We start from the raw sequence: 15,656 nt of genomic DNA, 5'->3' as shown, positions 1-15,656 counted from the left end.
CTGTAAAGTATCGCCAAGCTTTTTAGGAAATCCCTTTGCAAACTTGTAAAATGTGTAAGGTAGTTCAGTAATTGCATGGCAAAAGTCGCTGAACTAAACATACGCTTTCCGTATCTATCCATGATCCTAGAATCCCTATTAGGAGGATGGAGAGATGAAGATTCAGACAGCTCTTTCTTGGTGGCTGCTACCACCACCCATGGAATCAACAGGCACTGCCTTGGTGAGAAAAATCTTGTCTGGGGGGTTATAAATTTATTAGGCCTCCTAGGGACAGGCTCCATGGTGTCTGGAGACTCCCACTCCCTTTGTGAGACCAGCTCCATAAGCTCATCGAAAGGCAGAGACACCCAAGAGGTGGAGGGCTGAGACCCAAAAGTCTTCAGGAGAACTGACTCATCAGTAGGGCTGATGGGATGCCAGCCAGCCACCCCTCTGTTTAAGGATTTCCAAGAAATCTGCAAAAGAGATATCCTCTGAGGGGAACCGTGGGGACCCTTCTGATTCATCTAAGTCGGTGTCTGAGGTGATGGATTCCTGTGGCGAGTACAGATGCTTCCTTTAGCCTAATCTCTTCCTGGGAACCTCATCAGTGGGAGCTTCTGGTGAGGTTTCAGAAGAGCAGGGTCCACTCAATGGGGCTTCCTGAGGCTCCGGGTCTCTACGCTTCAGTAGGATCTGTGAAGCAGAAGAATGAGACATTACGGGAGGAGGTCACTGGTCCTGAAGTTGTGGATGTCCTAGGGGACATTACACTCCCCATAGCATCGAAGGTACCTCTGCTCCAGTGCAAAGAAACCTCCAGATCTGAAGAAACAGAAGATTCTATCGGCACCAGAGCAGCGTGCTCTCATCCAGATGTAGGCGCTGAACTCATCTGCACTGAAGCCCCGAAAGGCAGAGCCGGAACCGAAAGATTGGTTCGACTATCCTCCCCAGACCCGATCGGCAAGTGTAAGCTCCTAGACTCAACAGGCACCGAGAAAGTCTGAGTAGTCGGCATCGATGGCACTGGAACAGGCTTCGGCTCTCAAGGCTCCACAATCATTTCCACTTCCTCCAGCTCCAAAGACCCGGGTTGGTTTGGTGGAGGAACAGAAGTAGGAGATGGTATTCTTGCTGAATCTGAACCCCCTTGGGATGGACCCAATAATTTAGCAAGTGCCAGTGTCTAACAGCTTCTGCACCATTCAATCCACATCCAAATTTGAAAGGGTTCGCGAGGACAGAGAAGACGGAATAGATGAAGCCACTGATTGAAGTACTGGTGATTTTAACACCGCAGGGACTGATTCCAAGACTGGGGAACAGCTCCGAAAGGTGAAGACACTCAAGTTCCTAGGTCTCTGGAGCAGATGTCAATGATTTTTCAAGTGACTGATGCAGATCGTCTCAACTCAGAGGATGCCAATTTTGAAGATTTAGTAGATTTTGATGATTTATCATGTTTTGAAGATTTGTCATGTCCATCTTTGTCCAAGGTTTCTAGAAAGGAGGATTTTAGAAATCCTCTGTCAATTAACTTCCTCTTCCTCTTGTGCAAAACACGGGTACTAAAGGAATGGTAAATGGAGCAGTTTTCCTGCAAATGTACTTCACCTAAACAATAAACACAATTTACATGACCATCGGTCAAAGACATCTTTTGCCCGCATTTAGGGCATTTCTTAACGGGCTGTTGCTCCTTATCCTGATCAGTCATCCTAAATCAAAAAAGCAACAGAAAAGGCCTAAAAAAGGAAGGGCCTTGTAAATACAATATATGCACAAACACCAAAGCAATTAAATGATCCAGAAAAGCAAAAATGGGCGAAATAACACTCACTCAACTGTTTAACAAATCGAATGAAATAACAAGGCTCAGCAAGCCCAAAAGGGAACATAGCCCTCTAATTTAAATGGGCTCTGTCAATTCACTAATTACACAAACACACACAAAGGAAGACTAACTAATTTAGTCTACTAATCTAAATATCCACATAAATGCGCTATACACTACTATCTAAATGTTCAAAGGGAAAGTGGAGATGACAAAGGCCTAATATATAAACGGCCACAAGAGCAAGACAAATTATCCACTACTAAAAATATTAGAACAGAGTTCTGAAAATACCTAAAGTATTTTCTGAAAATACCTAAAGTATTTTTACATAAAAGAGAAAAGAAAAGGGATAGCTATTCCCACTCTAATTGCAATACAAACTCTAGAAAATACAATAAATACACTTTCACTGGGCAGAGCTGTGAAGAATCCTCCGATCTGTTGCAGCGGCAAACGAGATCTGGGGTAACACAGGGTGCATCATGGAATAGGGAGTTTGCCTCAAGCTGGCTGGAGCCCTCAAGCTTTGTAGTTGGCAGAGTCAGAGCCGAGGATCCCATCAGTAAGAATGAATAGCAAGATAGAACAACTTCACATCTTTAATTTTCTTCTGGTGAACCCATTCTTTTGTTTATTTGGATGTATGCTTGGGGTCATTGGCATGTTGAAAGGTGAAATTCCTCTTCATCTTCAGCTTTCTAGCAGATGCCTGAAGGTTTTGGGCCAAAAGTGACTGGTATTTGGAACTGTTCATAATTCCCCAAACATTGACTAAAGCCCCAGTTTCAGCTGAAGAAAAGCAACCCCAAAGCATGATACTACCACCAACATGATTCACCGTGGGATGTTCTTTTGGTGATGCAAAGTGTTGTTTTTGCTCCAAACGCATCCTTTGGAATTGTGGCCAAAAAGTTCAAACTTGGTCTCATCAGACTAATATACATTTTCCAACATGCTTCTGGGAGACAAGTGTATTGTTTTGCAAATTTTAGCCAGGCTTGGATGTTTTTCTGTGTAAAAAAAAGGCTTCCGTCTTGCAACCCTACTCCATAATCAAGACATATGGAAAAAAAGGGAGATTGTCAAATGTAGTACACAACCAGTACTTGCCAGAAACTCCTGCAGCTCCTTCAGTGTTGTTGTAGGTCTCTTGGCATCCTCCCTGACCAGTTTTCATCTCGTCTTTTCATCAATTTTGGAGGGGCGTCCAATTCTTTGCAACGTCACTGTTGACCCATATTTTCTCCACTTTTTGATGACTGTCTTCACTGTGTTCCATGGTATATCCAAATGCTGTGGATATTTTTTTGCACCCTTCTCCTGACTGAAACCTTTCAACCATGAGATCCCTTTGATGCTTTGTAAGCTCTCTGCAAATGATGGCTTTTGCTGTAGCAGGCAACTGAGTAAATGTCAGGAAAATCCTACTAGGACAGCTGAACTTTATTTGGGGTTAATCAGAGTCTCTTTAATTGATGGCAGGTGTGAAAGCAAGAAGACTAAATGCTGTAATTAAATCAAAAGGTGCTTCAACAAAGTATTAGTTTAAGGGTGTTGCACATTTTTTTTATTTTTTATATTTTTTCCCGACAGATTTGTTTATCAACTGAATTGTACATGTAATAGGTCACATTAAAGGTGGGAAAAGATTTGAAATGATTTACTGTGGTCTCATTTTTTTTACATCAAAAAAAGCTGGCATTTTAACAGGGGTGTGTACACTTTTTATAACCACTGTATGTAGCCAAAACATAAGCTGGTTATGACTGGAGACCTGATCATCAATTTGTTTTAGGCCAGCAACCATCAAGCCTTTGATTCCAATCAGCCTGTTTGTTTCCTGCTCATCACAAGGGAAAGGCAAGAACTGTAAGCAACTGCACTCATATAACGAAATTAAGAGATTTTCTGGATGCTCCTACTAGCCCTCAGTAGGTAAAGTCAGCATACGCTTTCCCCATAGTTGTCTCTCAAATACAATACAAACTTTCTGGCAGTAAATCAGTTTCATAATAACTCATTTCTGCAGAGCACTACTGGGCCCTTCCCTCAAGCGGTGCTCATGTGCTGGGGTCTCTAGCTATCTGCAGATAGAGGAGCTGACATCAGCCACTCATCTTCACTAGATCTTGCATGGCTACTCATATCACAATCTTCTGGAGCATACACAGGACCGACAAATTATGAACATTGTCATGGAATTTCACTACTACTGGATGGCCATTCTAAATAATTAAGCATCCCCTGGCTGACAAATGACAATTCCTCGTCTGAATTTTGTAGGATGGAATCTGCTTTCACATGCGACATGTCCAAAATTTCTCTATAAAGAGGGCTCCTGAAATACTTGAAAAAAATTAATCCTCCTTCACAGGTGTTAGTGAGTGCATCATCATTGCAGCAACAACAAAAAAAATAGTACTGGGAAAATATATTTTTAATCATCAAATAGACAGACAGTCATACCTTTTTGTCAATGTTTAATTCGGTAAGCAGTTGTGACAACAAATTATCTAGTGCCCCTTTGTCCTTCTCTTCATCTCCATCTAGGTCTGCTGTAAGCATCAACACCACCTGCAACACAAACACAGTACTGAGAAATCTCAAAATGTCCAAAAGGGATATGCGTGGTTATACAAAGGACTTTGCAGTACAGATGCTTTAAAGACACGTCATGCTCTCCTGTCAACTCCATAAAATATATCCACAGGTTATAAGCCAATACAGACAGCAAAATGCCAAGCAAGAAACTCAAAGGCCAACACTCCTAATTCCACCACACTAGGTATAGGTTTGAGATCACCAATTTCACCATTCTGCTTTAATGAGTATACATGAGGATCTACGAATACATAAATAATTTGTGACAGAGTCCCCCTCTATCAGAACCCAGACAAAATCACTGGATACTCAGTACAATCTCTACCACTCACTCTACTACCAGACTGAAACACTGCACCAACTAAATTAGTATCTTTATTACAAGCATTTCTAAGTGTAATAACAAGAAGTTATGTACCTACCATAACGTTCCATGTTAGCTGTCTTCTTCTTGCCTTCTTTCTTGCTGGTTGGGTTCGGAGCCGATCCTCGGCTCGACTCGGCCATCTACTAAAGCTCGAGAGCTATTTACTGGCTCGAGGCCTCCCCTTATCCCACAATGCTTGGCCCTAGATACCCACATCTCGTTTGGCAGAGCTAACACCATAGAAAAAAATTTTAAGGACACCTGTCCAAACTACAAGGTTTACCTGCAGTACTAAAACAGAGGAGGACGTAATCCAGATAAGACTCAGCCAGAGGAAGAAGGCCACAGAAGGGGACTCTTCTCGGTCTGTCCAGGCTAGGGGGATGGAGGGTGGGATGCAAGAAAGAAGGCGAGAAGAAGACAACTAACATGGAACGTTATGGTAGGTACATAACTTCTTAATGTTAAGTTGTCTATCTCGCCTTCATTCTTGCTGGTTGGGACAGCGTCCCTAGCACCTTAGTCCTGGGTGGCTCATCAGAACAGACTTTTGAGCACAGTGGAACTAAAATCAGCAGCTCTACTCCTACAGACCACATCCAACATATAATGTGAAATGAAGGTATGAGGAGTGGCCCATGTGGCTGCAGCACAAATAAATTCCATTGGTAGTCTAGCTTGAAAAGCTACCGAAGTAGCTAACGCTCTGGTGGAATGACCTTTAGGTTTAGTAGGGAGCTCTTCATGTCTCAGCTGATAAATCAAAGTAATAATAGAGGACAACCACCTGGATAAGGTTACTTTAGAAACTAGCAGGCCCTACTTGCCCTCAGCATAGGACAGGAAGAGTTGGTCCGATTTTCTTGTTTGCTTAGTCCTATCTAAATAAAAACGTAATTGCCTATGAACGTCCAATTGGTGTAACTTTTAGTTATGTACTTACCATAACTTTAGATGTTTGGGATCCATCTCGCCTACATTCACTACTGATGGTATTTCTTATCCCAGGATGCACCACCACTAATCCCCCAGATCTTGTTTGTCCACATTCATGCACACATGCACAACTTGTTTATATAACATTGCTAGATGTTTCAAGATGAAACAACAGGATTCGGACCTTCTGATATCTTCTGATCTCCAAGGAAGGGGGAAGGAGGGATGGATCCCAAACATCTAAAGTTATACTGATGGGGACAGCTAGCACCTAAATCCTGGGTGGCTCATTGGAAAACACTCCTGAGCACTGTGGAACCAAATGAAGCTCGTCCTCTAGATGCCACATCCAATTTGTAGTGGGGCACAAATGTCACTAATGGCAAGCTTGGAATGAAGTAGCCATAGCCCTTGTAGAATGAGCTTTGACAGAGGTGGTAAGCTCTTTGTTAGAATAAGAATAAGCTTGAGTAATACAGTCCCTGATCCATTTGGCAAAAGTGATTTGCCCAATTTATTGTCTGCAAAGGATACAAACAACTGATCTGTTTTCCTTGTTTGTTTGGTCCTATCTAAATAAACTGCCTGTGAACATCCAATGTGTGGAATATGAATTCCGCTTTGTTAGAATACTTTGGAAAGAAGACTGGAAGTTCTAATGATTGCTGTAGGCAGAAACTGGAACAGACTTTAGGGACAAAGGAAGGATTTGGCCTGAGAGATACTCTGTCTTTGTGAAAAAGGTTTTACAGACAAAGCCTGAAGCTCTGAAACCCTTCTGGCAGAAGTAATAGCCACCAGAAAGGCAGTCTTCCACGATAAAAATTTTAAATCACATGAGATCCCATGGAGGAGCAGGATGGGAAATCGGAGGTCTTAAAAGCAGCTCCTTTCAAGAAGGTCTTACATAATCTGTTGCTCATTAAAGGTGGGTTTGTAGATTGTAAGAAATTTCAGTACTTCAGATATGGGAGTAGTGATGGGATCCAGGCCCCGGAGTTGAGCCCAAATAGCAAATCTTTTCCATTTGTTAGAATACAATTTCTTTGTAGCAGATTTGCCTGGATCTCTGGATCAAAGTATGACTCAATTTTACGGCGTCTAGGGACTGCTGGACTAGTCCTGACTGATGCACCAACAGCTCTGGCATGTGGTCCAGGAACCATGGACCTTCCACAGCATACTTCTGAAGATACGGAACCATATGGAACTCCCCATTTGCTGAATATCTGATTTTCCACTGTAATGTTCAGAGACCATTCGTGAGGAGAGAGAATGGTTCTGCTCAGTCTGTCGGCTATCACATTAGATTTCTGCCCATTCCCAAACTCTCATGGCCTCTCTGCAAAGAGGATAGGATCTGGTCCCTCCCTGTTTGTTCAGATACCAGACAACTGGAATGTTGATATGAAGAAGGGTCTCCTCTGGTTGCCATTTGCCTTGGACTGACCTGCCCAGGGAATGCCCCCACTAGCCACCAGAGAAGGTCGATCCATATGGGATGACTGAGAGGGAGTTCCTGAAAGGACCACTGAGCTGAAAGAAGCCACTGGAGAATTCTCATGTGCAGACATGGATCCCAACAGCTGCAGGACCATTCTGGCTGGGGCTTTGGACCTGGGAAGTAAGGCTCGAACTTGAGTCTGTATGGTTTGTATTCTGTCTGTAGGTAGATAGACCATTTGGTTTGAGTCTATCTCTACCCTATGAATCTTATTCATTGAGATGGCAGCAACACAGATTTTGGCCAATTGAAGGTGATTCCAAGGGAATTGCCCAGTGATATGGTGGCTTGAAGGCTCCTCAGTAGTAGATGCTCGGAGGTGGCAGTTAGAAACACCTGGAATCCTAGACTTCTCAGGTGAGCAGTCACGACTGCCAAACACTTGGTGAACACCCTGGGGCTGTGGTGAGACCAAATGTCTCCTGTTGATGTACCATGATATGGTAATAAGCATCCTTGAGATCTATGGAGCACATCCAAACACCTTTCTCCAGCAATGGAAGAATGGTTTGTAGGGTGACCATTTGGAACTTGGACTTTCTGACTGAGCGGTTTAGAGTGCTGAGGTCCAGAATGGGCCTCAAGTCCTCTTTTGGCACCAAAAGAATCTTGAGTAAGTTCCTAATCGATCTGGTCTTGGGGACCAGTTGGATGACTCCATCTGAGGCTGCAGTATCCCGTTGACTGGGTGGTGGTGAAGAGCCACAAAATGACTGCCTGTGGAAGGGGATCCTCCTGCTGAGAGGGTAAGGCTTCTGAGATTCTTACCCTCCGGTCAGTGTGTCCTTTACCTTGGGTCCAAACAGGAGGACCCATGAAATGAGCCTCATGGGCCGAGTTTGAAATGGGCAGCCAGCTGAGAGCCAACCGTCTGGGCCAGCTCCTCAGGCAGGTTACTATCAGAAAGTTCTTTAATCAGATCCCTCTGAAATCTAGTATGAACTGAGGATCCATGCTCCTAGACTCCTTATTAGGAGGATGGATGCCTCTGCTACATCTTGCTGGGTAGCAGATGCCACCACCAAAGCATCTACAGCCACACCTTTAGTTAGAAACTCTTTTCAGGGGTGCGAGAGAAATTTATTAGGACGAGCAGGCAGACAGACCAAATCAGCTTTGAGGAACACCGTCTCATCAGCAGAAGGGGTTTGGACTGCCAGAGACATCATCATCTCTTCCTGGGGGTTCTTCGAAGAGACTTCAGAAGGACCTCATGTAGGGAAGGAGCTGGGCTAATGCAGCCAGAATCCTGGGAGGGTCCCACACTTGGGACTGAAAACATCAATCTAGAACCTCCACCAGTTCCACCAGCACGGAGGAGGAACCATAGTAGAGGGAACACCAGAGACTGGAAAAGTCTTAGGAGCACCCTGTCGATGTCGAATCAGACATCTTGGATGACCTGGAAGACCTCGATGCAACTTCCTGCCGATAAGGACTTTGGGCTCCAATATCAGTGGAGCGATTAATCCTTTAAGGATTAATTTGTTCTTCCTCTCCTGGAGGACTCTTGATGATGGTCATCCGTTATGGACATCTTAAATCCACACCTCGTGCATTAAACACAGTTGTCTGCAAGCAAAAGAAAAGTTTGTCACAGTAAATATATCTTCTCTCTTTTTTTGTACAAAAAATATTAAACAGAAACCCACACAAAAAGCTAAGATAGAAAAAGCAAGGCCCTCTAACTAAAGCGCTTCTTGAAAAAACACAAATTCTCAACAGGAATACCAAATACACACTCAAGCACAAGAAATAGCTGTTAAAACAGCTTTTGGGTTCAAAATCAGCAAATTTCTGACAGGAAAAGCCTAAATAAATTAGTACTTAGCACAGCCAAGTTGAGACCACGTCTATGCTTGTAATTAGTGGTGGTGCATCCTGGGATAAGAAATAGCTCAGCCAATAAGAGGCCTCGCTCTATAGCATAGCCCATCAGTAGTGAATGTAGGCGAGATAGGATCACATAACATCTTTTGTTCAGCTTTGTTCGAATAGTTAGGAAAAAAGACAAGTAGATCAATAGTCTGATTTAGGTTTGTTTCAGAAGGTATCTTGGGCAGAAAAGAAGGATTAGTCCTGAGTGAAACTCTATCCTTGTGAAACACAAGGTAAGGAGAACGAATACAGAGGGCTTGAAGTTCCAAAACTCTCCTAGCTGAGGCGATGGCTACTAAAAAGAGAGTCTTGCAGGAGAATAAGTTTAAGGAACAGGAAGCCGTAGGTTCAAAAGGAGGGAGAATCAAGGATGCTAATATCAAGTTTAAATCCCACGGAGGCGGGGGATCTCTGACCGGGGGCCTAAGCAAAATAGTCCCTTTAAGTAAGGCCTTGCAAAGTTTGTGGGACATGATGCTGGTTTCTGACAGGCCAGCGTGGAAATGTGCGATAGCTAATTGGACCCTAATGGTGGCAGACGAGGAACCAGCTTGAAAAGGTTCTGCTAAAATATCTAAAACATGATGGACAGGGGCTGTAAAGGGGTCTATATTCCTAGCCTCTGCCCACAAAGAGAAACGTTTCCACTTACTAGCATAAGTCTTCCTGGTGGTAGATTTGTGCGAAGAAAGGATGATTTCATGCACCGGCTGAGAAATATGTGGAAGCCTGGCTAAGGTTGGAAGTGGAGCAACCAAGCTGTGAAGTTGCAAGACTGAAGGGATTGGTGCAGCCCGCCCGACTGATGGACCAAGAGGTCTGGCACTGGGTCCAGATTCCAAGGCTGCTCCAGCAGATGACGATGCAGGAATGGGAATCAAATTTGTTGAGGCCAGTAAGGGGCAATGAGGATCATCCTGGATCTCAATGCGGTCGCCTTCTGAATTAGTTTGGGAATTAGGGGAAAAGGTGGAAATGCATACAGAAGACCCCATGGGCCAATCGTGAACTAGAGCGTCTCTGGGGGAGTGGCCAGGGAGGGGGAAGACAGTGAAGAAATCGTCACACTTGCTGTTGAGAGGAGTTGCAAAAAGGTTGCAGCAAGGTTGATCCCATCTGCGGAAAATTTTGTCCGCTACTGACTGATCGAGAGACCACTCGTGAAGCATCAGAATAGCTCTGCTTAGCCTGTCCACTATGATGTTGGACTTCCCGGGGATGTGCGCTGCTATCAGAAACCGTTGAGAGGAGATCGCCCACTGCCAGAGTCTGAGTGCTTCTCGACATAAGGGATAGGACATGGTTCTGCCCTGCTTGTTGATGTAGCACACTGCAGACATATTGTCTGTTTGAATTGCAATAGTCCCGGTGGGTAGAGAGTCCTGAAGAGCTTGCAACACTAAAAGCACCGCTCTCATCTCCAAGACGTTTATGTGCAGGTGGTATTCTAGAGGTTGCCAAGTGCCCTGGACAGTCCTGCCCTGAAAATGCCCCCCTCACCCGATCAGGGAGGCATCCGTGGTCACCGTGGCAACAGGAGGAGGAAGAACAAACTGTCTGCCCTGGAGTACTAGAGGGGAGACCATCCACCAAGCCAGGTGGACTTTACACAATTGAGTGATTATGTTGTGAGACATCGGAAGTTGTTGAAAAGACCATTGGGTAAAGAGCATCCACTGAAGAATCCGCATGTGAAAACGAGCTAGGGGAATTAGTATGATTGCTGCTGTCATGAGACGCAAAGTTTTTAGTACAAATCTGTCCTGAATCCTCTTGCACTGTAGTAAGACCTCCACATGTCGGCGAATGTCTGACACTCTGTCTAGAGGAAGTTTTGCAGACAGCTCTTTTGTATTTAATCTTGCGCCTATAAAGGTTATAGACTTACAAGGCAACAATGCAGACTTTTCGAAATTTATTGAGATACCTAGCTCGGAGCAAGTTTGGATGGTATAATCCCTGGCTCGCAGTAGCTGATGCCAGGTGGAAGCAGTAAGGAGCCAGTCTAGATATGGAAACACCTGGAATCCTCGCTGTCTCAGGTGAGCCGTAACCACTGCCATGCATTTGGTGAACACCCTGGGGGCTGTGGTGAGAGCAAAGGACAGGGCTCTGAATTGATAGTGACTGGCTCCCAGCCAGAAGCAGAGAAACCTTCTGGAGCACCTGTCCATTTTGATATGGTAGTACGCATCCTGAAGGTCTATGGAGCACATCCAATTGTCCTGACCCAAAAAGGGTAGAATGGACTGAAGTGTGACCATCCAGAACTTCGTTCTTTGAACAGATTTGTATAACCTGCTGAGATCCAAAATGGGTCACCAGTCCCTTGTCATTTTTGATACCAAAAAGAACTTGGAGTAAATTCCGGATCCTTGCTGGTCTGCTGGGACTGGCTGGATGGCCCTTTTTTCTAGCAGTTTTGAAATTTCTAGCACTGCTTGTTCCCTTAGACCGGGTGGAACATCTGGAAGGGACTTGGTTGTTTGTACAGGGGTGTGGACAAAGGTGATTTTGTAACTCTCGGATATGATGGACCGTACCCATTTGTCTTGTGTGAGGAGATGCCAGGCTTCTGGGCACAGTGACAATCTTCCTCCAACTGCCTCGAAGGTGGACAGTCGGGCAGCCCCTCAGGGGTGCTGAAAGGGTTTGTCAGAGAAAGATTCTCTGCTACCCTGAATTTGCGGACCCCCTCTGCCCTTCGGGCGGCGTCTATTATTGTTATCTCCCCTGCCCCTGGAGGGAAACTTGCCACGTGTGTCAGGCACGACTCCCTGGAGTTTCCGAAACCACATTTTCCCACTCTTCTGACCCTTAGGGTATGATCTAGAGGGAGTAGAAAAATGGACTCCCATGGCAGAGAGAGTCTTGCCTTCCTGTTCACACCTGGTAAGGGTATCCTACACCTGTGGTTCAAACAGAGCCGAACCATCAAAGGGGGTATTGGTGAAGGACGCCTTAAAGGGGGCAGCAAAGTTACATAACCGCATCCAGGCATATCTTCTCAAAGCCACGCCTGCACCTGCAGCCCTACTTGCCCCATCGGCTGCATAAGAAATGAGCCACATGGAGGAGTTGACGATAGAGTTAAGGGTCGCCAGCTGGGAGTTAATCTTTTCCTGAGCCCCCGCAGCTGATGGATCCTGAAGGGTATCACCCAGTTCCTTGAGAAGTTCCCTTTGAAGGCGGGTGAAATGGCACAGATAATTCAGCGACCACATGGAAAAGGTTGCCGAGGAAAACATCCGCTTCCCTTACCTGTCCATTGTCCTAGACTCTTTATTAGGTGGATGGGCAGGCACCGAAGGGTCAGCCAATTCCTTCTTAGTGGCTGCTGCCACCACCATGGCATCAATGGGGACACCTTTTGTCAAAAATTGTTTGTTGGGTGGGGCTGTAATGAACTTAGTTGGCCTGCGGGGAATTGGTTCCTCTGTGTCCGGGGCTGAAATTGCCCTTCGAGCCACTACTTCCATGAGCGGGTCGAAGGGTGGAGACACCCAGGAGGTGGAAGGGGGAGAACCAAGCGCGTCCAGGTATACCGACTCGTCCTCGGAAGGGTTATGGGCAGTCCAGTTCCCCCTCTGCTTAAGGATCTCTAGGATGTCTGAAAAAGAGACATCCTCAGAGGGGGATCTTGGGGACCCTTCCGAATCCTCCAAGTTGGTATCAGACGTGACTGACTCGGGGGAGTCGACATGTTTCCTCTTCATTTTCTCTTTGGAGGGGGGCTCCTCTGAATGATCAGGGGATGCCTCGGAAGAGGAAGATACGCCCAATGGGGCAACTTGGAGCATCGGTTCTCCACGCTTCGGGTCAGGAGGGTGGACAGAGATCGATGCAGGCACCATGGGGGGAGGAGCCAAAGGGGCCGATCGAGGAGCCGACTCAGGAGTCAGCACGTGCCTCATGACCTCGAAGGCACCCCCATCAGGCAGAGTAGAGGGTCCCCGCTCCGAAGAGACGTGAACCCCTCCAGGCACCGAGATGGATGGCTCCGAGGCCGGGGCCGAGCTCACCTGCGCCGAAGCCCCAAGAGGGAGAACGGGGTCGGACAAGGGTCCGATGCCACTCGCCCCCTAGGAGCAGAGGGAGTCCCGGCACCGAGATCCCTCTGAGGAAGGAACCAAAGACAAGATCGGAGCCGACGAAGGAGCCGAATGATGTGGTATCAGCTCCGACGTTTCCAAGATTCGAGCCCCAACAAGCTCCAGCTCCAAACACAAAAAGGGAGTTGGAGGAGGAACTGCTGAAGACACCGGGACAGCCACAGTCTGTTGAGAAGGGCTGGTTAACATTTTGGTCAGGGCCTGAGATTTAAGGAGTCTACTGACCATCCTGTCCAAGTCATGATCGGATAACCTGGAAGACCAAGAGTAGTGGGGCCAATGACTTCGTTCCGACTGAAGCAATGGTGACCTCGGAGCCGAACTGACCGATTCTAGGGAAGGGGACCTAGAACGTTTTCGGCCCAACGACGGCTCCAACACTAAAGTCGGAGCCGATTGAGGTCTAGGGATGTCGGCTCCAGCCGGAGCTGAAGAGGAGGCAGATGCTCCGCCCGGTGACTGCTCTGAACTGGGAGCCGACGGCTTGGCGGGCTTTGAGGATTTCCCCGACTGAGGCTTCACCAGGGATCCCTCTGGCTTAAGTAAGCCTCTCAAAATAAGCTTGTTCCTACGCTCCTGCAGGACTCTTGGACTGAAGGCATGACAGACTAAGCAGGAGTCCTGCAGGTGTAGGGAACCCAAGCAATAAACACAAGAAGTGTGACCATCTGTCAGAGACATCTTCTGACAGCACGAGTCACACTTCTTGAAGCCTGAAACTTTAGAATCCTTGGACATACTGGCCCGGGGATACTAAAGAGAGAAAAATTAAACTAGTGCTTAAACAAGGCACACAAACACACACCTGCACTAGTTAAGCTAACAATAATAACCACAAAACTATCACACACACAACTATCCTGAATAAAAATATACAAATACTACAAGGCTAAACACTACTCCTATAGGTACAACAAGGGTGGGGTTAGCCACTAATAGAGAGAAACAAGGGGAAGGGTAGAAACTCTCTAACAGAAAACGAGTTTCCTTAGTGGGACAAACTAGGGGATACACAGTCCAACTACACTACAAGAGAAAGACCATCTATATCTAAGAAAAATACAAGGTAAATATTAGCTAGTAATACAAAAAAAAGGATTAATACGACCTGAGCCAGTAAAAGCGCAACCTCATAGCTGAAGTGGCAAAAGAGATCTGGGTATCTAGCGCCAAGCATTGTGGAAATAGGGGAGGCCTCGAGCCAGTAAATAGCTCTCGAGCTTTAGTAGATGGCCGAGTCGGAGCCGAGGATCGGCTTCGAACCCAACCAGCAAGAATGAAGGCGAGATAGACAACTTAACATGGACACTTCTGGTTTGGGGGACAGTACTAAGAAAAATGGTGTAGCTGGGCAGCCGATGGTCAGCTAAGGGGCAAGCAAGTGAGGAACAAAAATAAAATACCGCATATTTCTTTAAAATTATTAGTCAGATGAAAACAGTGAAGATAAACATTTTTAAGTATATAGTACTAACTACATTCTGGAAAATCCGAAAGAAATTTATTTTATTTATTTTATTTTACATTTGTTAACCGGGAAAGTCAGACTGGATACATGTCCATTTTCAGCGGAGGCCGGGGAGAAAAGCTCCAAAATAAAACATTTAACATGATGTATGCAGTAATATTAGCAATTTAACAAAAATCAAAAGAAAAATGCAAAAAGGTTACAAATTTAAGAGAATGTTCAAAGTAAGGTAATATTTACAGAAATATTGATCAATTTAACAGATATCAGAAGTCAACTACAAATAGGTTCCATAATGAAGAAAGTTTCGAAGTAAGGTTTAAATTGATAAGAGAAGTCAAAAAAGTGGGAGATGGAGGAAGCAATAAAGGGGAAAAAGAACATATTAGAGAAATGAGGGTGTAGGAAGAGAAGACAGGAAAAGGAAGGTTGTTTACAAAGAAAGAGGAAGAATGAGGTAAGAGAAAGGTAGGTTTGGTAGAAGGCAGCAGAGGCTGAGAAAGGAAGTAGCAGTTCAGATGATGGAAGCTAGAGATAATAAAGGGGTGGAAGAAAAATAAATTGAAGGAGGGTACGGAGAGAAAAGGGGAATTACCTTAGATAGCTAAGATGGAAATGGATTATATCAGTGACGTTGGGTTTGACTAAGCCTAATTAAGACTGAGACGAGCTTTGGTGGAAACTCAAGTCAGTGAAGTAACTCAGACTGAGTAAATTGGGTTTTAGTCAGGGTTTAGACAAGGACATAGCCAGTTATTGTGCATGCGTGTCTTTAGTGTTATTTTGAAGTGAGGCAAGGAACAATTGGTGGTGAGTTCAGCAGGAAGGGAGCTCCATTTTTTTGCCAGCAGTGTTAGAGAATAAGGAATCACCGGCTGAGTTGTTGGCTTTGGTAGGTTGTACGAGCATTCTGCTGGAAGAGCGAAGGGATGCTAGGTTGAAGTACGGGGTAATGATATTGGCTAGAC

General features: G+C 45.3%; 1 protein-coding gene across 1 annotated transcript in view; it reads right to left on the bottom strand.

Moving 5' to 3' along the window:
- The window catches only part of UBR4 (ubiquitin protein ligase E3 component n-recognin 4), a 3,959,899-nt gene that overhangs the window by 1,434,651 nt on the left and 2,509,592 nt on the right, over positions 1 to 15,656 (bottom strand). Inside the window, 1 exon segment of the mRNA XM_044087073.1 lies at positions 4,289 to 4,396. Coding sequence (XP_043943008.1) covers positions 4,289 to 4,396 — 108 coding nt within the window.

Source organism: Protopterus annectens, chromosome 1.part1 (assembly GCF_019279795.1).
Source record: "Protopterus annectens isolate FY-2018-M chromosome 1.part1, PAN1.0, whole genome shotgun sequence".
Taxonomy (NCBI): domain Eukaryota; kingdom Metazoa; phylum Chordata; order Ceratodontiformes; family Protopteridae; genus Protopterus; species Protopterus annectens.
The sequence above is the reverse complement of the archived record's forward strand: the minus strand, read 5'-3'. Positions and strand labels throughout refer to the sequence as shown.